The sequence below is a fragment of the Ovis canadensis genome, chromosome 21, assembly GCF_042477335.2.
Source record: "Ovis canadensis isolate MfBH-ARS-UI-01 breed Bighorn chromosome 21, ARS-UI_OviCan_v2, whole genome shotgun sequence".
Taxonomy (NCBI): domain Eukaryota; kingdom Metazoa; phylum Chordata; class Mammalia; order Artiodactyla; family Bovidae; genus Ovis; species Ovis canadensis.
This window is the reverse complement of record NC_091265.1, coordinates 40,608,193-40,635,380: the sequence shown is the minus strand read 5'-3', so window position 1 is coordinate 40,635,380 and position 27,188 is coordinate 40,608,193. Positions and strand designations below refer to the sequence as shown.

At 49.5% G+C, this 27,188-nt stretch overlaps 1 protein-coding gene across 7 annotated transcripts in view; it reads left to right on the top strand.

The window, feature by feature from the left end:
* NAV2 (neuron navigator 2) overlaps nt 1–26,106 on the top strand; it is a 426,264-nt gene extending 400,158 nt beyond the window's left edge. For all 7 annotated transcript variants that reach the window (XM_069565338.1, XM_069565336.1, XM_069565339.1 and 4 more), the window contains 9 exons: nt 1,094–1,189; nt 2,887–3,055; nt 7,229–7,464; nt 9,718–9,872; nt 10,031–10,102; nt 12,085–12,281; nt 13,203–13,321; nt 19,550–19,753; nt 22,667–26,106. In XM_069565338.1, coding sequence (XP_069421439.1) covers nt 1,094–1,189; nt 2,887–3,055; nt 7,229–7,464; nt 9,718–9,872; nt 10,031–10,102; nt 12,085–12,281; nt 13,203–13,321; nt 19,550–19,753; nt 22,667–22,792 — 1,374 coding nt within the window. In that variant the 3' untranslated portion in view covers nt 22,793–26,106. The remainder of the gene's footprint in view (nt 1–1,093; nt 1,190–2,886; nt 3,056–7,228; nt 7,465–9,717; nt 9,873–10,030; nt 10,103–12,084; nt 12,282–13,202; nt 13,322–19,549; nt 19,754–22,666) is intronic.
* The last annotated feature ends 1,082 nt before the right edge of the window (nt 26,107–27,188 follow it).

Sequence of the window (27,188 nt, the reverse complement as noted above, 5' to 3'; positions counted from 1 at the left end):
GTATGATACCTGTGAATGCCTTTTATTCTAATGATCATCAACACACACAGATAGATCTAACACCTTATAAAACTTTGTCCCTTTTCAAAATGGTGTTGTTCTGGATCACCACATCTTGATGAGGTTGGCTGCCCAGATTTTATCATCTCCCTTTTACAGTTGAGAAACCCAGGACCCCAGCATCACTTACCTAAGGCTGTAAGGGAAGTGGTGGGGCCAGATCATCTCACTGCAAGACAGGTGCTTTCTTCTCTGCTGATGTTGCTCAGCTGGCAAATATATCCCCAGCTCTCCCCTCTTCTCTCTACCCTCCTAATTATTATATTCTTATCAGCATGTCAGATATTTTAAAACCAAACAGAATGGAATGTTCTACTAGTTTCCTTTAGTCAGTGTGATCAGTTAGCCCCTACTATGCAGAGCTCTGTGGGCAGCAAGGCAAAAGAAGTAGAAAAAGATTTTTTGTGTGTGTGAACTTCTGGGAGTCTTACTGGTTTTCAGAATTGAGCATGTTTAAAATTTTAACTAGAAGGAAAGAAATCAATATTATTAAAAAAAACCAGAAGAAAAGAAAAAGATCCCAAAGGAATTTAAGATTTAACAAGGAGACAAACTTGACAGACAAATAAGGCAAATACCTCAAAATAAACAAGTACAAAATATATCATCATATACGTTGTACACGGAACTACTGAAGCAGTGTGAGTGGTGAGCCTGGTGGGTTAATCATTGAAGGCTTCCTGGAAGAGGTGAGTTCATAAGCAAAGTTTGGAAAGGGAGAGATGGCAGAAAGGAGAGAGGAGAGCATTCCCCACAGGGGGATATGTGATCTACATCCATATGAGGTACACCTTCAGTAAAAGGTTCTAGATTCTAGAACGGAGACCCTCTCTTCCTGACCCATGGGTTGTGATAGAGCAGGAAAGTGTTTAAGACAGTTGCATTTAGTCCAAGTTATATCTGGTGTTAAAGCAAACAGGACTTGTGAGCCCCTCTCAAGCCACTGGTGGAATTCTAAGACAATCCAAGTCCTCTGCTAACCTGAGTCAGAAAGGATCCACGTGTTTTTCACCTGTGGACATCTCACCCTTAGGATTCCAGACCGCACCTCTTCCTCATTGGCTGCATTGGAGTTAGTGGCAAGACGAAGTGGGACGTGCTTGATGGGGTGGTTAGACGGCTCTTCAAAGTAAGTGCTTCGTGGAGACAGCCACCCAAGTGGGGGCCTGGGCCTCGGGATAAGAAAGGGTGGTTTGTTCCCTGAACCTGGTCATTTTTTGGCCTGTGTCCCTTCTCCCACATTCTTCCGTTGCTGGGACTTATGCCTGGTTGTCAAGGGAACAGAAGGAGGATGCTTAGTACAGACTGGTGACAGGACCAACAGACGAGAACGCCTGCCCTTTGCAGAGGCTGGCCAGCCAGCGAGGGGCATTTCCCCAGCCTGGAACCACTGCACGAGCCTCTCAAAGTGAACTGCTAATGGCCACATTCTGTCTTCACCTTAGACTGTCCTGTTGGGTGTGTCTTGAACTGTGTGTCCCGAGTCCGGGGCCAAGACATCCCATTTCCACCCTTCATTTTGGTGAGGGGATCTAATCCACCTTGCCCAGTGTCCTGTGCCAACATTTCAGAGTGTGATTTGTGCTTTGTGTGACATTGACCTCTGACCCACGGCTAGTGTCAAGGATGTTGGCACAGTTACTTTTCTGTTCGTTCTAATCACATCATTGGAGTGGGTGTTTGCCACAGGAGAAATAACTAATGAGCATCTAGGTGAACCTTGATGTGTTGGTGATTTGAAAGAAGCTTTTAGTACATTTTTTGGTCTATTGCCCTAAAGTACGTCAATGACCAGAGTGTTCATTCATCACATCCCCAAGTATTAATAATAGCCCACATTTTTTGTGTGTCAGAGACCATATTGGTCTGATTGTTGGTCTGATTTCGAAATCTGACTTTTAACCTAGTACGCTCTAGTTTCCCAGCATCTAGACTGAGGTGGCACAGAGAAAATTCTGTCCTTGGACTCAAGCTTGCTTCCCATTTTGAGCAGACCAGTCTGCAGAAGTGAGACGGGGTAAAAGGCGGAAATGGCTTAGGGCAGACCACGCCTGCTGCCCCGGCCCGAACCTTGTCTCTGTTCATGGGCAGTTGGGACATCCTTGGACTAAAATGACCACAGATCAGGCTGAAAAGAGCCAGGGAGGTGTCACAGGTGAGAAGTGAGACCATTAAAGGTAGCAGCTTGTTATCAGGATTCCAGCTCAGTTGTTTGGCTACCACAGAGCCCGCGGACTTTGTTCCAAGGTCATTGACCTAAAACCTCTCACTCAGTCACCTAATCTGGAACACTTTCCAAATTAAACACGCATTTGTTTATGTAAAACTCTAGAGCTGCTTTTTTTTTTAGCAGCCCGGAGTTTTGTTCCCTTTGTCATTTAGTATGGCCCTTGACCTGAGCCAAAAGAAGGGGCTGGTGGAGAGATTTCTTATCAGAATTTTCATGCATTTCATGCACTTCTTCATGCATTTTCCAGCCCCATTCACAGGCCCCAGTGTCTTTAAAACTTCAGCTGAACTTAGAGGAAAAGCACCATAGCTTCCCTGCTTGGTTTATCCAGACTACATGTTCACCATCTTTTTAGGGTTTGCCACCCTCCCATCACTAGCCACATAAATCTGTGCTTTAAGTGGCCTGTGATACGAGGACACCGCCCCCTCCATTGAAAGTCAGCTCTTCTGCCCCGCCATTCCACAGGTCAGTTTCAACTCAGGCATCAGCTGGGGAAGAGGAGAAGATGATCATAAATCACCCGATGAAAACGTGGGTCTTCCACAGATTTTTTTCCCACATCTTTGACGGGGTCTTTATTTGATTTTTTCCAGGAGTACATTGTCCACATTGACCCAGTGAGTCAGCTGGGGCTGAACTCAGACAGCGTCCTTGGCTACAGCATCGGGGACATCAAGCGCAGCAACACCTCCGAGACCCCCGAGCTGCTTCCCTGCGGCTACCTGGTAGGGGAGAACACGACCATCTCCGTGGCGGTCAAAGGTAATCCGGCCACTTGCAGAGGGGGAGCTTCCAGAGTTGCACTTTTTGTTTTGTGACTTGGCACAGGAACCAGTGGCCAGGATTTCATTTGTGTGTGTGATTGTGGGTTGTATGTTGTTTTTCCCCTGCCACCACAGTTACACTTACCTAAGCAACAGTCTTCAGTGTTTTCAACCACCGTTGGAAACAAACGATTTTAGTTTATTGCTGAAATTACATAACAAGAGGTCCCATTAGCCTTATGACTCTGACATAATGGAATCTTAATGTTGAAATGGGGCTCTGCTGATACCTGTGAGTTACTCTTGCTGGCAAGCCTTGGACGCGGTCCCATGCTACAGATGGGAGGCCACAGGGCGCTGTGGCCAGGGAGGAGTCACTCAGAGCAGCCCGAAGAAATGCTGAAGCTCCTGCCCACGCAAGATGCTACTCAAGCCGCTGATTGCCTCATCACCCAAAGAGGCTACACCTCAGGCCAAAGTGTATTCTCTGGAACTTCAGACTCACAGAGTATCTGGGGGGGAGGGGGAGAAATTTCATGGCCAAATAATTGTTATTCCCATCTGAGTTTGGGGGTGGGGAACAGGAGCATATGGGTTCTCTAAAGCCTCTGTCCTTTAATGTCCTGGGGCTTTGCTGGTGGCTGAGACAGTAAAGAATCCGCCTGCAATGGAGGAGACCCAGGTTCTATCCCTGGGTTGGGAAGATCCCCTGGAGAAGGGAATGGCTATCCACTCCAGTATTATTGCCTGGAAAATTCCATGGATAGAAGAGCCTGGTAGGCTACAGTCTATGGGGCTGCAAGGAGTTGGACACGACTAACACTTAACACTTTAATGTCCTGACTCTTTAACTGTTGAAAAGGCTGAATGATCCAATCTTATACAAATGCATATGACTGCAAAACCCCTTTTTCCTGTATTTTATGAACCACCTAAAGGAGAGATTGCTAAACACTGTTCTAAGCTCAAGCTTCACAGCATCTTATATCTTCCCCAGAAGGCACTGATTTTGACTGTAGTTTGGGGGCTGTTTGATGCAAACTTTGTTTCCTGGTTGGGAGGTTTTCCAAAAGCACCCAGCATTCTTCTTCAATAGGAAGGAAGGTCTTGCTTCTCTGGTGACAAGTAGCAGGTTCCTGTTTGAGCCACATACACAGCCTTATTTGTTAGCATTCATTCCACAATTGTGGCCTTGGGCTGCAGGTGACAGAAACCTACTCAAAAACTAGCTTTAGCCAAAAGGAAACACACAGGCTCAGGTACTTGGAAAATCCATGCATGGACTTCAAGCACAGGTGGAACCAGGAGCTCCAGCAATGCCATCAGGACCAGGCTTACCTCAGCTTTGCTTATTTATTGAGTTTTCTGCACCTGGCTGATCAATGGCCCTGACTCATCCTTCTAAGCTTAGGAAGCTTTTAAAAGAGGACAAGTGTAACAGGAAATTCTTAGGGGTGATTCTGGCCCGTGTGTGCATGCTAAGTCACTTAGTCATGTCCAACTCTTTTCAATCCCATGAACTATAACCCACCAGGCTCCTCTGTCCATGGGATTCTCCAGGCAAGAATACTGTAGTGGGTAGGCATGCCCTCCTCCAGGGGATCTTCCCAACCCAGTAATTGAAACTGCATCTCTTAACGTCTCCTGCATTGGCAGGCAGATTCCTTACCACTAGCACTACCTGGGATTCTGGCCCACTGTGAATCAAATACTCATCACATTACCAAACCAGTCACAGGGACCAGGGAGAGGCTTTGGCTCAGCCTGGTCACACACCCCCACCTTTGGTAGATGCAGGTGCTGGTCAGCCCTGCTTGGACAGCTGGAATGAACTCCCTACAAGAAAGAAGAGCCCCACTGCAAGGAGAGGAGGGAGGGCTGCCAGGCACACCCTAACAGCAGCTGTCCACCCTGAGAACCCTTTAAGGAAAGCCTGATATGCCATGACCTTAAATTGCCTTTCATCCACGCTGGTGAGCAGGTGAACACTGGAAATGCTGACAGGGAAAAGGAGTGACCCGTTACTTAGATCAGACCAAACCTCTATAGAAACAGTGGCAGGATTATCTGCCTCCCAAACGGGCCACCCCACTATGGAGTTGCAGCTGGTACTCTCAGCGCAGGAGGTTGTTTCAGCATCTCCAGGGGTCAGCTCGGGTTTGTTTTTAAGTGATACCTGACTCTTCTGTGTTTCCCTGTAGTGCCTGATGCTTAGGCCTTCAAGGCACTAAAAACCACCAAAGGATTTGAGCTGAAAGAGATCCGTGAACTGCAGATGATTCACTTCAGTGGTACTCGGGCAGGGGCTGTCTCTGAAGTGAGTTCGTCTGCAAAGTACTCACTCCCGTGGAGTTTATGGCAAGAGGCTGAAACAGCACCGAAGAGCAGAGAGAGGGGTTTCAGTGTGTTTTAATCCCTGCCCTGTGTTTGTTGTTAAGTTTAGACAGGAGACCCCACCCTTCCCCCATACTTTGCATCAAGCTCTGAGCCAATGTAGGCTCTTTTGAGACCAGTTTTAGGAAGGTTTTAGACCTGTACCCAGATGTCATTTGGGATCTTTCATCAGGGTGATTTGGTTTTTGTTTTGTCTCTAAGTTGTGTCCAACTCTTTTTGAAACCCCATGGACTGTAGCCCACCAGGCTCCTCTTACCCATCGGATTTCCCTGGGCAAGAATACTAGAGTAAAAAACGAGTACTGGAGTGGGTTGCCGTTCCCTTCTCCAGGGGATCTTCCCAGCCCAGGGATCGAACCCACATCTCTCGTGTCTCCTGCATTGCAGATGGATTCTTTACCACTGAGCCACCAGGGAAGCCAGTTCCAGAATAGTCACTGCATTTAGCTGCTATCCTTGGTTGAGGAGGATTGGAAACAAGCATATAATTGTATTATAGGGATTTGTTTGTAGTGAATTAATTATGTAGATGGAAAATGCTATTATAAAACAGAATAAGTTCCTTTCAATTTATTTTTTGCCTATATATACTGGTTTCTTGAGGTACTTAAAAAAATTTAATTATGAAAGTATGATAACACATTTACAGGAGACTTGGAAAATATAGAATAAAGTTATGTGTAGTTCTATCATATTACAATTATTTTTTAATCAGATAAATTGAGATTTTTAGTTGGAGTTTCAATATCAAACTTTCAAAAATTAATAGAATGAATAGGCAGAAAAGCAGAAGGATAGAGTAGACCTGAAAAGCACTATGAACCAATTCAACATAATTAAGATTTATACAGTTTTCACACAGCAGCAAGATATAAATTCTATTCAAGTTCCCATAAACTGTAAACCAGGAAACAATTGAACATATCTAGGGACATATAAAACAGGATGCAAAAGTGTCATGGTCTAAAGGTATTGAAATCATACAGAGTCTGTTCTCTTGTAGAATTATATAATCCCTGTAGAATTATGTTAGGAATCAGTATCAAAAGATAGTTGAAAATAACCGACATATTTTCAAGCGCAATGCGACATTTACCAAGAGAGATCTTCGACTCAGCCATTGAAAGTTGAGGTGCTTTTTTAATAGAATTAACCTTTGGTTCCGGAGAAGTAACCTTGGCTGGGTCCTCTCTTGAGAATAATATCAAGAAAACAGCTCTTAGAAAGCCAACAGCCCTAAGTAATGAAGTTGTTCCAAGAGAGGAGGGGGAAAAATGATCCTCATGTTGTGGGAGAGGCTCAGAGTAGGTCTGCCAGTATTTCCATCCCCAAATCAAATGGTCCCTGCTTGCATTTTTCCTCATTTTAATAAAAGTGTTGATACCTTCGTGGTGTATCTCAGTGTGGGCAGCAGGAAAGAAACCGGGTGAAGAGGCAGCCCAAGGGTCCAGGTAGACATGGGAGATTCACAGTAGATCAGAGTGAGCCCCACCGCTAATGGTAAATCCCAACAAACAACCCAAGCCCAGCATCTTAGGAATTCTGCAGAGGACAGATGAGAACCAAGTGTCCAGATACGAAAGGCAAACCTGAGTCTGGAACCATCAGCCCCGCCAGGGGCCAGAGTACAGGCTGCTGGTGAGCAGGAAGCCTGCAGTGTCCCTGGGTGGGCGGGGGTCTCTGATGAGGGGGCTGCCCAGAAAAGGGATAGCCCGGGGTTTTGGAGTGCCACCCGCTCTGCCAGGCTGTGAACACTTCCTGTCTCTCTCAAACACAGGGCTCGCGGAAAACAGCCTGGACTCGCTGGTGTTCGAGTCCCTGATTCCCAAGCCCATCCTGCAGCGCTATGTGTCCCTGCTGGCGGAGCACCGGCGGATCATCCTCTCGGGGCCCAGCGGCACCGGGAAAACCTACCTGGCCAACCGGCTCTCAGAGTACCTGGTGCTCCGGGAGGGGCGGGAGCTGACCGATGGGGTCATCGCCACCTTCAATGTGGACCACAAGTCCAGCAAGGTGAGGAGGGCGTTTGGAGGCTGCTGCTTAGCCCTTTCAGAACTACTGAGGCCACCACCAGCCTGATGGCAAAGCAGCGTTTCCTACAGTGCTCACCTTTGCTGGTTATAAAAGCCTGGGGAAGGAGGGCAGAATGGACCCAGCGGAAAGGAAGGCTCTGACCCCAGACTCGCCAGCGAGAAGTCCCAAATCAGTGTATTGGGTTGGCCAAAAAATTCATTCAGGTTTTCTGTATGAATTTATGGGTTTTCTGTACATTTTGGGTTTTACGGAAAAACCTGAATGAGTTTTTTGCCCAACCCAATAGTCTATTTCTTACTTCCCTGCTGAGTTGGGCATGATGCTCAAAGCTGGTAGTTCTTTAAGGTCTTTAACCCAGATGCTTCCATTTCAGTTTACCAAGAATTCATCACATGCCTACTAGATTCTCCTGTTTTTCCAAACTGAAACCTCCTTTTGTGGATCAACAATAACAATACGAACAACAGCTGTCATTTACAGATGGCTTGCCCCTGTAAGGGGTCTCCTCACAGCAGGACCTTCAAGGAAGTAGTTGTCATGATCCCATTTTACAGAGGAGGAAACTGGGGCTTGAGGCCGATGGCCAAGTACTTAAGGCTACTCGTGGTACTGAGCAGTGGACTGGAGCTCAAGTCGATGTCTTAAACCCCAGAGTCAACAAATAGGCTTGGTTCTGCCTCTCGGGGAGCAGTGGAAGTGCTTGGACAGTCTGCCTTAGACCCAGCTTAGGGTTGTGAGGTGTCTTCTCAACCCTGTTCATTATCCGTGCAGAGGTTGTTGCTGGATGTTTCATTCCAACTGCCTCTGTGCAGAGGGGCTGGGGGATCAAAGGTGAATTGGAAGTGACTCTTCCACTTTAAGAATCACTTGGCATCCTTGAAGATGCAATGCCCAGACATTCTGTTTCAGTGGGTTGTGTGGGGCTGGGACTCCATGCCATTCTCAAGTTCCCAAAGTGGCGTGGATACAAGGGCAGGACTAAGAGAAGTGGTCAGAGCCCCCTGAACCAAGACCCTCTGAGAATAAGCTCAGGGAAGGCACCCTCTCCTGGGACCAGCGAGAGAGAAGATCCCAGGCACATGGCTGGGGCTGTCAGGCCAGGCTTGATTTCAGCATCCACTGTCTCCCTTCAGGCAGTCCCCAGCTATACCTGGTAAACCAGAATAAGGGAGGGAGGGCTCCTAGCCTCAGGAGCCCTGTCCTTGTCAGGCACCTGAAGCCGAGGACCCATGATGGGGAAAAGCTAAAAGAAGGGAAAATAGCTAGAAACTTTAAAAACTGGGCTCCTTCTATTGCTAAAAGCCGCATTTTGACTTAAAAGGGAGGCCAGCCCTGCACCCACCCTCTGTGCTGTCTCAGGCGGGTCACTTGACTGAGGGATGCCTCAGCTTCTCATCTGTAGCACAGAGATGGTCACAGCACCCACCCACAGGAGTCTGTTTGTGTGAGGCCCCAAGCCATGCCTGGCGCCGGGTCACGCCCATTGTCACTGTAACGCTAATACCATCAGATAGTGGTTCTGGTTTCAGTGGCTGGTCCTTAGCTCACCGTTTCAGCCTTTCCCCATTGCACGTTCTTTTTCTTCCTTTTCTGATGTGCCCCTTGCTCTAGCCGAGCTGGGCTGTGTTCTACTCCCAGCTCCAGACACTGCCCTGCCCATTCTTCACAGTGAAGACCAAACCATATCCTTTCACCCAGACCTTTCAAGACCCGCTGTGCACGGAGATCGCCGCCTCTGCACCTGTTCATTGTCTGTCTGCCCCAGCACTAATTAGCAGGTCATGGCAGGGGGCATCCTTTGCTGTGCTGATTTGTCAAGGGCTTGTAAGCGGCTCTCAGGTGGTGCTGTGGATACACAGAGATGTATGAGGCACCTACCCTCAGGAGCTTCCTGGGAGGTTGGTATAGTAAGAAATATCGAGAAAAGGGGCAGCACTTCCAGAGAGTGATCAATCGTGTACAGAACCATGCCTGGGCACCCTCACAGTGCCTGCTCTTGCTGGGTTTCCTGTTGCCTGGAGAATTCCAGAAGGCAGAGCCGAGACTTCCCCAGCCTGCACTCCTCTGCACCCAGACTGAGGCCTTGAAGCGCCTAGGGGGTCAGCACATGATCCGCGAGTGGCCTCAGGAAGCGCCCCTCTGCCGGTACCAGCCCAGGTGATGCCCTGAGCATGAGCATCTTCCTGGGGGTGTTCATGGGCTCCTTCCCCCCAACTCCCTTGGGTTCCACAGGAATTGCGCCAGTACCTGTCCAACCTCGCCGACCAGTGTGCCAGCGAGAACAACGCCGCGGACATGCCTCTTGTCATCATCCTCGACAATCTGCATCACGTCAGCTCCCTGGGCGAGATCTTCAACGGGCTCCTCAACTGCAAGGACCACAAATGGTAAAGGCGGCTCCGGACGTCTTGGCCCCCTGAAGAGCAGCGCATGCGCGTGGCGTGGGGCGGGGCTTGTGGGAGGGGCTGACCCCAGCCAGTAGCCATGTGCTTAGGTGCACGGGGACCCTCTTCTCCAGCTCTGTCATCCTTCATTTCCCCCACAGCCCTTACATAATTGGCACGATGAACCAGGCTACCTCTTCTACTCCCAACCTGCAGCTTCATCACAACTTCAGGTAAGGTGTCCCTTTTTGAGTACTTGTTCAATGCCTGGAACTATGCTCATTTTTCCCAGCTTAGTTCACTTGACTCTCACAAAAGCCTCAAGTCATTAAATTTACCCTTCTAAGTTTACAAATGGGGAGATTAGGTGACTTGTTGAGGTCACACAGCCAGTCAGTGGCAGAGCCCAGGTCTCTTGGATGCTATGTCCTGGGGTAGCGGTTGGTGCCTGGGAGACAGCTCTACTCAGGGGCTGTAGGCAGATGGACTGCATGTCACCAGTGGCTCATCTCTCTGCCCCAAGTGACACAGAGCAGTGAGAGCTCCTTAGAGTGTCCCCACTGGGCGGGGTCTCTGGCCTTCAGGCTCCAGCTGCTGGGAAGCCTTTGCCCCAGCCTGGTCCTGAGCTGCCCCACTGCTGCAGGGTGGGAGGTCTGTTACGCTCAGCTGTGGCTGCTTGCCTTTGCCGCTGCACAGTGCCCTTTGCCCTGACACCTAGCTGGCTCCATACACTCCCCTCCTGCCTGGACCCTTAGATAAGGTTGAACAGTTGTCACCCGGGATGAGACCGCCTCCTCCAGATCGTTTTCACGGCCACCCTGCTGGCATCTCTGTTGAAAGTAGAGCTGAACTGTGATTATCTGAGAAATGCCAACTCCTTCGGGTCACTAGGATCTGGCTTATCTCTGCATCCAGGACATCCTGGTCCATTCTCTTGAAGGTCCCTCGAGATAATTCTCTTCCCCCCCTGCCCCTCCTCCTTCCCCTCCCGCTGCCACACATCTCCCAGAACGCTGTTTCAGTCATTTTCTAACAAGTATGCCTACCTGGACCTTGGGCCACCTGCAGGCCATCCCCTATATCAGTGACAGCCAGAGTGAGCATTCTAGAATTCAAACCTGACCCTAAACCCTAATGCAAGAAGTCCTTGAATGGCCCCCCAGAACAAAATCCAGGCCCCTTTGGTTGGCAGGTCAAGTCTAAACTCTGGGTACACTGCACCTCTGGCAGTTTTCCCAGACGCCCCGTGCCGTTGCTCACGCCCCTGCCGATGCTGCAGCGTGCACTCCACCCACCTTCCCCGCCCCCCACCACCCCAACGCCTGCTCCTCCTCCTGTTTCTGCTTTGCCTCATGGAGCTGTTCCATCCGCCCCCTCTGGTCTCAGCTCAGACGTCCCTTCCTCTGAGGAGCCTTCCCTGACTACCCAGGTTTCGTCAGGTCTCATTTCTTTTATCCCCCTCCTCCGCTAGACTGTGAGCTCCTGGGGAACAGGGACCGTGTCTCTGTCATTGCTTACAGCCCCACAGCCCAGCACAGGGCCTGGCACAGCACAGGACGCAGCTAGCTAAGTGTCTAAAGGTTTTAGCTCTTCCTCTAAGATTGTTGACTAGCGGTTTGATCTTGGACAAGTGAGATTTTCCGTCTGTGCCTTGGAATTTCTATCTGTAAAATGGGTAGTGGTCATATCTGTAGCATGGGGTTGCTGTGAGGAATTGTGAGTTACTGTACATACAATGGGGACTTCCCTGGTGGTTCAGTGCTTAAGATTTTGCACTTTCAATGCTGGGGACATGGGTTCAATCCTTAGTTAGGGAACTAAGATCCCACATGCCTCAGAGATGGTGAGAGGTATGAAGAGAGTAACATGGAAACTTAACATTACCATATGTAAACTGGAGAGCCAGTGGGAATTTACTGTATGGCTCAGGAAACTCAACCCGGAGCTGTGTGACATATGGGAGGGAGGTTCAGGAGGGAGGGGACATGGGTATATACCTATGGGCTGATCCATGTTGATAATTGGCAGAAAACAACAAAATTCTGTAAGGCAATTATCCTTCAATTAAAAAATAAACTAAAAATAAAAATGTATATGTGCAGTGTTCAGAAGAGTCCAATTTCACTATTAGCATATTCACCTTCCAGCTCTAACGAGCTTTGATTCATGAAGTTGACCCTGGGCTTTGTCGTGGGAAATTTGTGACTCCTTCCAGGTGGGTGCTTTGTGCCAACCACACGGAGCCCGTGAAGGGTTTCCTGGGCCGGTTCCTGCGGCGGAAGCTCATGGAGACGGAGATCGGTGGGCGGATGCGGAACCTGGAGCTGGTGAAAATCATCGACTGGATTCCCAAGGTCTGGCATCACCTCAACCGCTTCCTGGAGGCACACAGCTCCTCGGACGTCACCATAGGTAGGGGGCGGGCAGGCGGGCAGGCTGGGGCCGGAGCTGCTTCTCTTGGAGCCCTGGCCTCCTCGGATGGCTGGCCCTGGGCCCTGGCAGCTGGCCGCTGCACCGGCCACACAGATGGAGAAGGGGACATAGGATAGCCACAGTCTAGACAGACCCTAAACTGTCAAGTCACCCTGTGACTGTGGTGGACTGTGTCTCCACCCTTCTCTCTCGCCCAGCTCTCTGCACTGATGAGAGGCAGAGAGAAGTGTCCAGCTCTAGGCTGGTGTAAACTTTTAGGCTAGGTGAGGGGCCCCACCCCGGGGCTCCCCCAGATGGAAACCACCCAGTACGATTGGCTTTGCTTTATGATTAATGTTATTAACATTCCTGAAGCTTAGGCTTCAGAGAAAAGGGAAAAAAAAAAAAAAACACTGGTCATCCCACCATCCTGATATAATCCTCGTAATTTGAGCTCATTTTTTCTGTCTGTGTCCGTACATGTTTTATGTAGTTGCAATCACAGTGTACATACAGTACATTCTTTTCATTTTCCATTTCACGTTGTCTCATGAGTATTCTTTGTTGCTCTCCAAAATAATTAGATGAAATAATTCTTTTGTGATAGAGTCAGATGTGGGTATGCCATCACTTCCTCAATCATTCCTATTCTCATGGACATCTGCTGTGCTTCCATTTTCAAAGGTTAGACAATACCACAGTGACCATATTTCTCCAGAAAGTCTCCCCTTCCCTTGGGGTGATTCCCACCAGGCGCGAGATCCCAGGGTAGGGTTAGAGAGCCCAAGGGCCCACCACGTGGCAGCTGGTATTTCTGCTGCCACTCAGGAAATGCAGGGTCCCTCCTGTGAGGGGTGCTTGGGCTGGCTTCTCCTGCTCCCCATCCATTTCAATTGGACTGATAGTCCCTGTGGTCCCCAGGCCCCCGGCTCTTCCTGTCGTGTCCCATTGACGTGGATGGCTCCAGGGTGTGGTTCACCGACCTGTGGAACTACTCAATCATCCCCTACCTCCTGGAAGCCGTCAGAGAAGGACTCCAGGTGAGAGCACACCGCCCGCTGACCTCCTCAGCTCCAGGGACTGTTCTCGTGACCAACACTCTTGTCTTTATCCCCCCCCCTCCCCCCGACCAAAACTGACTGAGGTGAGGTGGCAGCTTCTCACCTGTAAGGCCATCCTTTAGCCCTGCGTAGAACGTACTGGGCTGCAAATCCTGGCTCTGCCACTGTTAGTTGTGTGACCCTAAGCAAGACATCCAGCCTCTCTGGGCCACAGTGCCCTCATCCACGGAAGAGAGAGCCATCACACCCCTCCACAAAGAGTGTTGCCAGGCTTCAGCAACGTCACGGCCAGCAAGTGCTCAGCATCATGAGTGCACAAGAAATGAAATAGGTCGCACTTCCCAGTTTGCTTAAGTAGTCTTGTGTCTGCTATTTGGTTCAGGCTCAGCATTTATAATGAGGCTTGGCCAGAGGTTTTTTGTTTTGTTTTGTTTTTTAATCTCTAGTTTTTAAGAGAAAATTATGACTCAGAGTGAATAAGTGACTTGCCCCAAGGTCAGGAAGTGAAACTTTAAGAATCTAGGATTTGGCATTTCTCTGCCCGACCCCAGGACCCCTCAGAGATAGATGACTCTGGTGCCCATGTGACTGTCTATCCTTCCTCCCCGGCTGCAGCTGGAAAGCCCGGACCCTGCACTTCTCACTCAGCCCAGGGGTTAATGCTAGGGGCTTAGCAGTAAATCGGAGTTTGCAGTAGTTGTATTGTTGAGTCTGGAGGTAGCCTGAGAAGGTTGTCAGCTTTCAGGACCACTCTGAGGAATTAGCAGGTGTCATACACAGCTGAATAATCTGGAAACCAGCTTAGCAGCTGGGTTTCTAAGTGCTGTGTTTGCTTGGTCCTGGGCAGTGGGAGGCGCATGCTGCTGTTAAAGGACCCGTTTCAGGGGATGGTGCTGTGTGCACACCCACATGTACGTGTGCAATGGTACACATAGGACTTGCACACCTGCATGCATATGGGTGATGGCACACTTCAGTGGGATTTGTCATTTGCGTATATTCAGCTGAGCCTGTCATTGTATCCCTGTAATGCGTAACAGCACTGATGGTCTCCAGAGACACTCAGGACAACCAGAGCTCCAAAAAGAAGATGGTGTGCCTCTGGTCATGGGTATTTCATTGGCCTGGAGCATGTAGGCTACAAATTCAAGCCACAAGTGATTGTGAAGGCAGAGAGGGGCAAGAAATGAGGCAGTCCCTTAACCAGTCCCAAATCAGTTTCCAGTATTTGAAGATCATTAATCAATGGCAGCATTTTATATTTTTGTTAAATTGTAATTGATGTATGCTATATTCATTTCAAGTATACAGTACAGTGATTTGATATTTGTATGCATTATGAAATTATACCATGGTAAATCTCATCACCATCTGTCACTATGGCGGAGTTATTACCATATTATTGACTAGACTTATTTACTTCACAACTGAAAGTTTGTATTGCCTTCAGCTATTTCTCCCATTGATGGCAGCATTTCTATTTTGTTGAAGGTGGATTTTATGAGGAAAAAAAAGAGTAAGACTTCAGAGCTCTGCAGTGGAATCTCTCTAGGTAGATAAATTCACTGCCCTGGGTTAAGTAACCATCATGTATTCTTTACTCAAATGGATTTGTTAGGACCGCAAACCCAAACAGCCACCCTGTCACTCCTGTTTTTGGGGGCCAGTGGAAGTATTCCCCGCCCCTGATAGAATCTTGAAGTCTTTTTCAGAAGCCTCTCCCTGTTCCCATCAGGGGCTTCCAGGGACTGTAGTAGGCAGGCACCTCTGGGAAACTCACATTGCTGGAAAGAAGCAGAAGGAACTGCAGGAGAGGAAGAAGCAGTTTGCTTCTATTTTTGCCTCACCACCTACTTCTCCCCTTTGCTCTTTACCCAAATATATCCTCTGTGTGCTTGGAAAAACTCATGGGAGCTGTTGAATAAAGGTTTCCTGCCAAAAGAGGCGCTAACGGGGAGGCGGAAGCTTGGTCGGTGCTCCAGCCGCGAGCTATAAGGTAGAGGCCCCTCGTTGGTCCTCACCACGGCTGGATGGTGCTAATGCCTTGCCGCTTGGACCTCAGCTTCAAAGAAGGCCTTGTGGGCACGGCTATAAAAGCACAGTGAGATCTTTCCTGCCTATCCTGGAAAGGTTGCTGATGAGTTGGTTATAAGGGCAGTCGTTTTCTTTCCTACAAAGATCAAAGAGTCTGCAGGTGAAAGGGCTTTGGGGTGTCTGTGAACGAGCCTATTTAGGACAAGGAATAGAAACATGCCACCACCTCAGGAGACTCGCCTGTTCCCTGTGAGGCAAGAGAAGTCATCTGCTGCTTATGCTGTTGAGGTCGTTTGAAGGACAGTCTTACAAGAACATGGACACAACTAGGGGAGGCAGCCAAAGTTAGCATTACTACGTTGCTCAAAAGTGAGCCCTCTTGCCCCAAAACTGTGACTTCGTGCCGTTCTTTAGTCCAGGAGACCCCATAGAATCTGCAGGTTCACGAGGAACCTGGGATTGTTCTTCGTGTCTCCAGTTCTGAAGGAAAGTTTGCTGAGATTTCTTGAATGGCTGTTGCCTGCCAGACACTGTGCCAGGGGCCCAATAGACATAATCCCATTTAGTTCTCACAGCCCAGTGTGCACCTCATAGACAGGAAACCAAGGCTCACGGGAGTTTTTGACCCTTCCCCAGTTCACTTGCTGGGGTGTGGATGAGTCAGCATCATAGCCTATAGCTAACTTCTCAGTTACTTCCAAGATTTTCCAGGCTGTCCTAAGACCCCCTGCTCTATACCTTAGATGCTTCAGGTGGCTCAGGGAACCAAGTATTATGTTTCATAGCATGAAGTTATACGTAAGATTTCATTTGCAAAAAGATTGTCCTATTAAAAAAAAATTCAAAACTCCCCACTCTGCTTGTTACCTGGAGTGCCATGCTTACTGTGTGCTGGGCACTGGTGGGCCATTTACTCCTCCCTGACTCTGTGAGGTAAGTGCACTGTGGTTCAAAGCAGGCAAGCACTTGGCCAAGGTCATATGCTGAGAAGGGGTGAAGTCCCCAGATTGGGCTTAGGCAGGACTGCCGGTGGTGGTAGACAACACAGAGACCCCACTGCAATCAGGTCTCACCATGGACTTTCAGTCAGCCCCTCAGTGGGCACTGCCTTGCCTAGAGGAGATACGGCATTGCCCCCTAGTGGATACCAGATATCATTGCAGGTTTTGACTCCTGCTTTTCTCCCAGTAAAATTTGTGTGTGAGCGTGCACACGCATGTGCTCATGCGTGCACGATTACTTGGAGGTTCTTGCACAATCTGTACCTTGATGCCCTCGTGTGTGATAAACATGTGCATCCAGAGAGTCATAAATCAGAGTCAGTGGCTGAGGTTTCAGTTTCTGTTCCTGACCCAGCAGTCATGCCAAGCTCCTCCCTGCCTTGGGGAAAGTGAATGTCCTGTCTGTCTGTCTGTCTGTCTGTGTGTACAGTTGTCTGCTATTTCCCAGAGCTGCCTCAGGGCTCTGCAGTGGGACCAAGGAGCTTTGTGATAGATCATTTGCTTGCCATGGTACTCACCTAGCCATTCATCACTTGGACTTGAACAGCAAGTGGTGAGACTTGTGAAAATATTCCTTGTTCTTGCAAATGACGTTAGATGCTCCCTAGAGTGCTTTTGTCTTATGACTCAGTCCCCAGCCCTGTTCCCCTTGAGAGCTGTCGATGTAAACACTTGGCAAAGTGTCTAAAGCCTGCAGAGTCATTCAAAAGACCTCTGTCCCCCTGCTGGAAGAGGGGAGAGCAGGGATCGTTGATCAGATGACCCAACCTGCTCTGAGACCCTGGGTAGACCTGCCTCCTCTAAACCTCAAATTTCCCAACCGTGACCTGAAATGTGTGGACCAGGGGTTTTTTCAGCCTGCCTGTGCAGAACTACAAAGCTCCTCAAACTACCGAGTAGTATAGTCTGGGGAGCAGAGCAAAAATTTAAAAGCCATGGGGCCAGACTCTCTATGAACTTGCTGAGCTTGGATTCTAGACTGTTATTCTGCAGCCCTGAGCGTCTCCTCTTCATCCTGGAGGATGGAGACAGAAGCAGGAGCTGTCAGAAATGATGTTTGATTTGTCTGGCATGGGAAAGTCAGCCGAGCTCTGTAGGGAAAGTCCTTGGAGGGAGAAGCTAAAAGTTGCAGAAATGTTTCTAATCTGCCAAGACTTCTTCAGTTCTAAAAATCCCCAAGTGCTTGCATTTCCCTTCCTCCCTGACCCACACACCTTCATGTGATCCCTTCCTGCACAGACTGTGAATCGCCTTTCGAATGCCAGACTGAATTGTCCAGCCTCCGAGTCACCACTGCCCCAGGTTAAGAAAGATTTCACAGTAGACAGGGCTGGAGGGCGCTAGACGGGAGGGGCCCTGGTGTCTGAGGGCCATGAGCTCATAGGAGGCTGTGTGTCTCGAGCGGAGGTGGAGGCAGCTGTGGATGAAGGGAGGTGGGGAGGCCTGTCTGCAGTGTGGGCAGGGCGGGTGCTTCCCGGAGAGATCAGAGGTGGCTTAGTAGTGGTGAGACGGCCAGAGGGACAGCAGGTCCAGCCCAGGTGATGTATCCTCATCAGGCAGACACCTGGCCTGCATCTCCCGGCGCCGGTTTTGGCTGAGCCACGTGACTCTTGATACCCCCGAGTGGTTCAGAGTAGAGTTCATCAGGAGGGGTGGAGAAAGAAAAGGCTCAGACAAGGATGCTGGGGTCCTAGCTCTGAATGCAGCTCTGCTCTGAAACCTTTAACAACTGGCTCTTCTCTTTAAGTCCCAAGTTTTCCATCCGGTAGATGAAGGGGCTGGGATAGGTGACCCCAGTTCCTTCCAGCTGAGTTAGCCTGTGACCTGGGAAAGACATGGTTCTAGCAGTCAAAGCTCAGCTCTGCTGTACTGTTGGCCCTCTCTTCCACACTACCCCCTGCCTCAACTGTAGGAGTCCTGGAAGGACAGACAGACAGGCTGCAGTCCACATGTAATTCCACTCCCGAGCCCCCTGCAGCCATGGTGGTCCAGAGGGCTTTGGTTCTTTGTACCCCATAGCCCCCTACAGAGGAGGTGCCCTTCCAGAGCCACAGAGAGGGCACTGTCCTGGGTGGGCACATCGTGTCCTGGCTATGAGCACAACTTTGCTCAGGCTCCAGTGGTTCACATGGTTGGACAGACTCGGATTCCAGTTCTGCCTCCTCTCCTTCTGGAGCCTGCTTGGGTAGTGATACTTTCTCTCGGAGTCATGTGGTGGTAAAACAAGATATTTGTCAAGTGTTTCTCGCGATCCCTGGCGCACAGTGAGCTGTAAGGTGTGGTGGAGGGGGTGGCCTTGAAGAGAAAGGCTACAGAGAGGGCCTCTCTGTATGATGTGCTGAGCCAAGCCTTAGAAAGTGGTGCAGCCTAAGTTTTTGTTTTTGTAAAGAGTGTCTATGTTGCTTGTAATTGCCAGGAGAAGTCACTGAAGTCACCGTATTATTAGGTATTTTTGACTTAAGGAGTTGGAGGCATGGCACTGGTCTTACACAATTTTGTGTTAATTTCTTCTTTAAGAGGAGATCGGTTGTCGTGGACAATTCTGAGAAATACATGACGGAGGAGAAACGGTTGCAATCCCAGAACCCACATGGAGCCTCTTTAACAATTTCCTGTTCTGAAAGTGACCAGTACCTCTGCAGAGGGCCCCTGAGAGTCAGACTTCCTTCAGGAAATGGGGTCTTATTGAGCCAGGGCCATCATGGCCTCCACCTGTGGTCCTGATGCCCAGCACCCCCATTTGTGTGCCATGGTGGGGGGGCCTCCTCCATGGGATGATAGCACCTCTTTCAAGCTCCGCATTCAGCGACATCATGTTGATAAGTGACTGGCCACAGTGAGAGTATTTATACCATGGAAACTGGCAAATACTTCAAATCAGATTTTCAAGTTGGATCTGCAAGGCTCAGAGTTTAGGGTGACACGGTGAGCCAGTGGCAGAGGGGAGAGGTGACCTAGGTCAGGCTGGCTTCAGTGTTCTTACTCCTGGGTCACACCACCTTTGGTCTTAGCACCTTGGATGATTTCCTTAGGATAGAATTCTGTAAGTGGAATTACCCCATCAAGGGAAACATATTGCTGCGTTTGGAGAGCTTTTCAGAAAGCTGCAAAACCAGGACTGCAGAGGGGTCTCGGCCCACCTCCTGACTGCTCTTTCTTTGTCTGTTTCCAGCTGTATGGAAGGCGGGCCCCCTGGGAGGATCCCGCCAAGTGGGTGATGGACACCTATCCTTGGGCAGCCAGCCCACAGCAGCACGAGTGGCCCCCTCTCCTGCAGCTCCGGCCCGAGGATGTTGGCTTCGACGGCTACTCCATGCCTCGGGAGGGGTCGGCCAGCAAGCAGATGCCCCCCAGTGACGCTGAAGGAGACCCGCTGGTGAGTTCTCTGCTTCCAGGGCAGCTTGGCACTCACTGAGCACTCACTGTGCATTGGGTGTGACACAGGGCATGCTGGAAATTTGGAGGTGACCGAGCCCCGGTCTTGCTTAGGAAGGTTAGACCCATCCCAAGGTTTGGGACATTTTGGCCAATATTTTCTTCCTTGGTTTTAGTTTTTTACTACGCCTTTAACCCCTATGAAAGTTTTCAGATAAAAAGTTAAGAATTCGGTTTTCCCCCCTAAATGTCCCTGCACCACTCTCTGCCCTCTGCTTTGAGTTCACCTTTACAATGTCTGGTCCCATCCCGTTAGACCCTCCCACTAGTAACTGAGCAGAGGCAGAGCATGCTAAGGGCAGAAGTTCGAGCCAGGGTATCCAGCGCAGAGTGAGGTCTGAGGACAGGAGGGGCTCGTAGAGGAAAGGCCAGGGGGGCCTGAGTGTGGGTCCCAAGGCCAGTGAGATGAGTTAAGTCCTTAACGCTGCCTGAGCATCTTTATTCCACGGATGCTAAAGCAATAAAGATCCTTTAAGAAGAACCTGGGCCAGAGGCTGTAACCCTACAATTGTAGTACTCTCTGCCAACGTAAGACCCATGCGTAGGTATACTGTGAGATTCGACCTAATGATATCAGAAGTCCTGTAAAAGAAGGTGGAAGAACCTTGCATGGTTAAGTGACCGTGGTCATGCTATAAATTTAGCCCTGAGCTCTCTTAGCAGCTGAGGCAAGAGGGAAAACACGGCAAAGACTATGGCTTGCACCACCTAATGAACAAACACATTCATAAGAGATGGCAGCAGAATTAAAAGACAGCTGATTTGCTGTGCTATCCCTAGTGACGAACTGATTTGCTAGATAAAAAATAATCATCGTAATAGGTACCTTAGGGTTGTTTGCCACTCCTGACTGGCGGAATGCAGCTGCGGTCCTATTGAGACTTTTTAAAGAGGGACTTTATTTTAAATGTATTTAGGGCTTGTGTTACTACACACCTTGATTTGCAGTGTTTACAGCAGTAATTTTCCAGAGGAAAGGTTCAACCTATAAAAAGCCATTTCTAATGTTGTTGTTGTTGTGTTAGTCACTCAGAAAAGAGACCTCCATGGGACTTAGCCAACCAGGCTCCTCTATCCTTGGGATTTTCCAGGCAAGAATACTGGAGTGGGTTACCATTTCCTTCTCCAGGAGATCTTTCCAACCCAGGGATCAAACCCACATCTGCTGCAAGTATCCTGCACTATAGGCAGATTCTTTAGCACTGAGCCCGGGGGAACCATTTTTAAAAGTGAAAGTCCTAGAACTCTTTCTGTGGGTTCAAGCTGATATATACTCTAAGTTATATAAAAACAGAATTTGGGATATCTAGAGGATAGAATGGTCAGCTCATCCCTGGACTGTCTTTTCTTAACCAGAAATATTTGTGTCACTAACTAAACACAGAAAGCATTTAGGTAAGACCCAGGGTTCTTGGAATAGTTACATAGAATTCTCCTGGCAACCTCTGGCTCCCAGAGGTCATCTGTGCTGGCCTGGCCACCCCTACACATCATGTTAGCTACTTGGTGCTTCCCCCAAGTCCTGTTCTCTCTGCCCAGGGCCACAGATCTTGGCTATAATAGCCCTCTTGTTTACTGACCTCTTGCCCTCCTGAGACCAAGGACTCCAGGAGGACAGGACTGTGTTGTTTTCACTCCAGACCATATGCTGTGGGTACACAGGGGATGTTTGATGAGTGAATGAATAATTCTGGCTGTGAAGGATTTTCCTTCACGTTCATGCTCCACCCCGTCGCGGTTGTGGCCATGCAGATGGACACCAGCCCGTGGTGCTTCTGTGATTGGCTCACCCAGGCATACTCTGCTAGGCATCCTGATGGGCGGCTTGCCAGGGGGCAGCCAGATTTCATGCCCAGCTGCAGCAAATCTGAAGATAGCTCAGAGATGCTATCTTCCTAATTTTGCTAGCTCCAATATAAAAGATATATACACACAATTTATAGTTGTAAATAAAAGTTGCTTTTGGTTCCCCATCTCCACGTCAACACAGATGACCCACAGACTGTGGATCAGGGGAGATACAAGAACACTGCCTTTGAACTCTTAAGACAGGTGGTGACGATGATGATAGCAGAGGTATCACATTGATTGAGTAGTTACTCTGTGCCAGGCCCTGTGTAAGGGTTTAGCACCCATCCCATCGTTTGTTCCTTCAGCCCGATGGGATGGGCACTGCTGTTCTCTCCAGTCTATAGATAAGGAGCTGATGGATGGGATATATTAATTTCCCAAAGGCTTCTGAGTCGGAATCCAGGCCTCTGTGCACTCCAAGGCTCCACTTGTAGCCGGTGCTGTTGCCCCCTCCCCATGGAAGCCTTGACAGGAACTGAAGCCGCAGGTGACTCTAGGGAGCCCTCTGGCCAGAGCCGGGGGTGCAGACAGGCTGGACGCTTGCTGAAGGGGCGCCATGGGCCTCGAGGTCAACCGTGCCGCTGTTTGTGTTCCAGAAGCTGGGGCACTTGGCTGGCATCTCACCCAGGCTGAGGGCTACACTAGGGTGAGGTGCTCTTCCCAAGGGTAAAAATATAGAGGACTTTGTGTTTTCTGACCTCTCTGTGTCTGTTCATCCACAGTATAAGGTGATAGAGTAGGTATAATTATTCACGCGTGACCAGTGAAGAAACTGAGGTATAGAGATTAAGTCATGTGCCTCAGTCATTCAGCTAGGGGTGGTGGAGCCTAGATTTGAACCCTGGAAGCCTGGCTCCAGAGTCCATGCTCCTGTCCACCGTCTCCATGGTGGGCCACAGCCCCAAGGTGAGTCTGGAGGAGGGGGCGTGAGCTTCGGAGAGGCCGGAGGTGGGCGGCTCTGCGCAGACCGGGAGCCCGCTCACACCCCTCGCTCTTTCCCCAGATGAACATGCTCATGAGGCTGCAGGAGGCCGCCAACTACTCCAGCCCCCAGAGCTACGACAGCGACTCCAACAGCACCAGCCACCAGGATGACATCCTGGACTCGTCCCTGGAGTCTACTCTGTGACGGGGGCCGGCACGCGGAGCCCGCCCTCCTCCCGGTCCAAGCCCCCACATCCTCCTCGCCCTGCACCGGCCTCCCCCACGCCCCCCGAAGACGCCCTCCTGAGCCAGCCCTCGGCCTCCGCGTGAGCGCTGCAGGGAGCCCCACGCCCTTCCTCGTCCTCCAGCCTTGACCTGGGTGCAGACGCCCCTGCTGGCTGCCTCGGGCCCGCGTCCTTCACAGCGAAAACTGCACTATCTTCCGTTTTCATTACAGTTCTGCCTTGTTGCCGTGACCTCCCCAAGACACGGAAAGGTACTTCTCGGGAAAGGCCCATCACCGTTGAAACAAGAGGGTGAAAAACAGCAGCAACAACAGCAAACCCTCTTGAAGCTCTGAGACCAAGCAGCCTCCTCGCCCTGAGCTGCCTGGAGATGGAAGAGACCAAAGCAGAGTTGGAAATGGAGACAGCAGCCCGGGTCCACCATCCCCTCGCCACCCCGCCGATGCCATTCCACCCTGCTGACGCCCTTCCACTCGGCCGGCCCCAGAGAGACCCAGTGCCCGCCGGGGTCCTTGCTCTGGACGCCCTCAGCAAACCGCAGAGCCACATCACAGGGAGACCTTAGGAAAAACAAATCGTGCTTTCTCTTCTGTTTGTTTTCGAAATGGTGCTCTTCTTACCCGAGAGGTATTCCGCCTGTCCCAGCTCACCCCCACCTCTCAGATCCATCAGCCTCCCGTTCATCCTCTGGCGAGAGTGCGCGGCCGAGTGGTCGCAGCTGTAAAGGCCGAGCTGCACGCGTCCTCCTCCTCCTACGGAAACGCGTCCGGTCTTGTTCCTGCTAACACTGTGTACAGTGAGAACTGGTCTACCTTGGCGAACCCATCACCTCCTTTGAAAACGACATCGACTTCCTTTCTGACTCTTGATTTTGAAGGTTTTTTTCCCGCCCCCCTCTCCAAGGTTTCCCCCTACCCCCCCTTCGTGGTCAGAATCCATCCTTTGGTGAACGTGAGAACCGCAGGAGTTAGCTTTTGGTTTGGTCCTGCTGAGTTTTGGTTTTCAGTTGCCCATCTTCACGGTTCTACACACTCGCCGCCTCCTGCTGGGGCTGCGGTCGCTGCGCCCTTGAAGGTGGGGCCAGCACCCCATCCTCAGCGCAGTGGGTGAGCGGGACCTTGCCTTTCCTCCTCGTCCCTGAGGCTACAGGACGCATGTCGACACCTCCAGCGTGCCAGCCCCCAGCCTCAGGGCCGGGGTGGGAGGTCACCTCACTGAACACTTGCACTTTCCCCAGTACCAACGGGACATCACCCAAGTCAACAGGTAGGGGTGGCCGCCCCCTTCCAGAAGCCGCAGCCTCCAGTGATGAGTCTTGCCTGACCTCTTCGGTGCTGACCTTCCCAAAGCGATGCCTTACTGGTTTTGTATTCACCGTGATCATTGTTGAGTGTTGTGCCTGCCTGGGGTCTGTTTTCCACATCAGAGCAAACAGGGCTAACAAGTCATGTACTCACCAGGAGAACTCAGTTAATGTGACTTCTCTCATCTGAAAGACTCTTTCGTGTGGATGTGTGACTATGGAAAATGAAAAAGAAAAAAAAATCATTTTTTTTTAGGTTCTTATCAGCTAACACCCTGACTAGACAGCAGTCTGTCGTGTGCAGGAAAAGGCAAAAAGTTGCAATGTTACGTGACATTGCCGAGTCGTGCTCTGCTGGTGCGTGTCTTCAACGTGCTGATATTCTCTCTACAGAGTGTGGTCAGTCTTTGAATCATTCGTTTGTGTTTTATTTTTATCAGACCCCCAGGGGGATATCTCTGTTAATGATCAGGGTTTTTACTCCTTTTTTTTTTTTTATCATTTCTGTTTCCAAACGTCCCTCTCTCCACATGTTATTTTCTTCCCACAAGAGCTTGACCTGAAACCACTCACATGACATTTGGATGACACCATTTACTCCCTCTTTAAAATGAAAAGTGAACTGTGTCCCACTAACAGGTGAATGGCCAACCTCTCGACATGCTCTTTTCTTTAATCTTAATTTAAAACAATCTTAGCAGATGGTGTTCTGCTAAGCCTTCCTGAGTCATCTGGGTGTGTGAGTGTGTCTTAACTCTGTTTTGTTTTCCATAAAATGTTCAAAGCATGTATTTTAGCCTGTGACCTCGGGGCCACCACCCTGAGCCTTCTGTGTAAACCTGAACAGTCCTCCTCAGTCTTGTCTCCCGGCGATGACCTTATACGCTCATACTGTGAATTTGGGGAGGAGGCACAGTGGACTCCTCCTCCTCGTGGGCAGTTTTCCCAGTCACCTGGTGAGTAGACACCTGCCAGTATCCTTTGAAACGTTTCTTTTGATGACTCCCTCTTCACTCTTTCTTTCTTGCCCGATCCCACAGACTTCCCTCCTACGAGGGCCAGGCCCAGCGCCGAGACCTCTGTCCCTGGTGCTGCCTGGCAACCGCATGGCAGTGTCAAGGAGCGGAGCCTTGCACGATTCACAGCGCAGTGTCTCTGCTAATGCTTCGGGAAGCAGGGTTGTCTGATACGCACACGTCTTACTTTGGTCCTGCTTTCCTTTGGTGTCGCTCACCTTTGACAAAGTGACTTCGTGCTCATGTAGAGCTCTGTCCGAAATGCTTCCATTTTTGCCTTTTTCTACAGTTAGGCTAATTTTGAAAATTATGAAATTCTATGCAACATTTGTGTTGAGTTACCGATGGAAGCCAAAAGTTTTCTTCCCAAACTGCCAAGAATTTTACAGGCCATAAATGAGATGGGAATTCCTTTTAATTTAAGGAGGGGGGTGGGACGCGGAACGAGACTTACCTAGATCTTTGTTGTAATCTTGGGGACATTTTTTAATTTTATTGTTGATGCTTAAACTTCAAAATTCTGTGTATTCGGATTTGATCGTGGCGAATCTACTTCAAAAGAAAAGAAAATAATCCAACTTTGTGGATATGAAATGAAAGGTTTGCTGTTTTGATCTAGTTGTTTCCAGTGGAGCAGTTTATGAAATATGTTCTATAAGATGTACATTTTTTCATTGTAACATAGAAATTGTAAATAATTGATTAAAGTGCTGCATTTTGATGAATTTTTTCTAGCCATTTTTAAAGAGAAAACTAGGAATTGAGTATTTTGTGTACGGTATGTTTCCTTCCTCCCTTCTTCCCTCCCTCCCTATTTAATTTTCATTTATCATGAGGTTTTTGGATTTGCCAATGATCTGCCGGAGATCATGCCCCACGTCATAGAGAATAAAGCTGATGATTGTACCAGTCTTAAGTTATTCATGATTCAATAAAATTGATGCTTATTTATTCAGATGAGTGGTTTGACTTTTCTGTGCTGGATAACATCCTCATCAGCATTCAGTTTCATGCCAGGGAGAGGTCGTGATGCAACAAACACAGGAAGAGCTCCCAAGTCTGCAAACCCGTCTTTGCTGCTGTGTCATCAATGTCCTGCCTCTTCTCAGTTCCTCACCTCAGTTATTTCTTCCATGGAGCTTATTAGCAATGCAGGACTTCGGGTTCCTCGCAAGCATTGAGTCACTGAGGACCTTGTGGAAATGCAGATCCTGATTCAGCAGGTCCAGGGTGAGGCCTGTGATTCTCAGTTTCGAACAGGCCCCTGGGTGATGCTCACACTCGGGTCCTACACTACACTTTGAGGCAAGCCCTATCAGTATGCAGCTGCCCCACCCTCCCCCCAGTGGACCCCTTGGCACAGGAAAGATTTCTTTTCAGTAGTTTTATTCCTGTATTATCTTTGGCTGTGCTGGGCCTTTGTTGTTGCATGGACTTTCCTCTGGAGCGGGGGCTGCTCTCTGTTGCAGTGTGCAGGCTTCTCGTGGCTTCTCTCGCGGCGGAGCACAAGCTCTAGGGCACAGGCTCAGTAGTTGTGGCACATGGGCCTAGTTGCTCCATGGCATGTGGGGTCTTCCCGGACCAGGGACTGAACCTATGTCTCTTGCACTGGCAGGCGGATTCTTACCACTGAGCCACCAGGGAAGCCCCTGGAAAGTTGTTTTTTTTTTTTTTTAATGTATTGAGTACCTACAAATTGCCAGATGCTTTTCCCAAATGCTCCAGTATAATCTGCAGAATCACCCAGAGGAGGTAAATATTCTTACTCCCATTTTATAAGTGAAGAAAAAACAAAAGATAAATGGCTCAGAGAAAACAACTTGCTGAGTGTTCTGTAAGCTAAGAAGTGAGAGAGTTGGAGTTTCAGCCCTGTATTCCAACCCCAAATCCTGCTTCTCACCTTAGAGGCCATTCCACACTACAGGTGATACCCATCGCGGAGCATAGGCAATGAGAGATGTTATCATGTCTCAGCCTTCACTTTTACCAGCAACAACAAGAATTGTAAAGGCTTGACTTGAAGTGAGGCATGTGGGG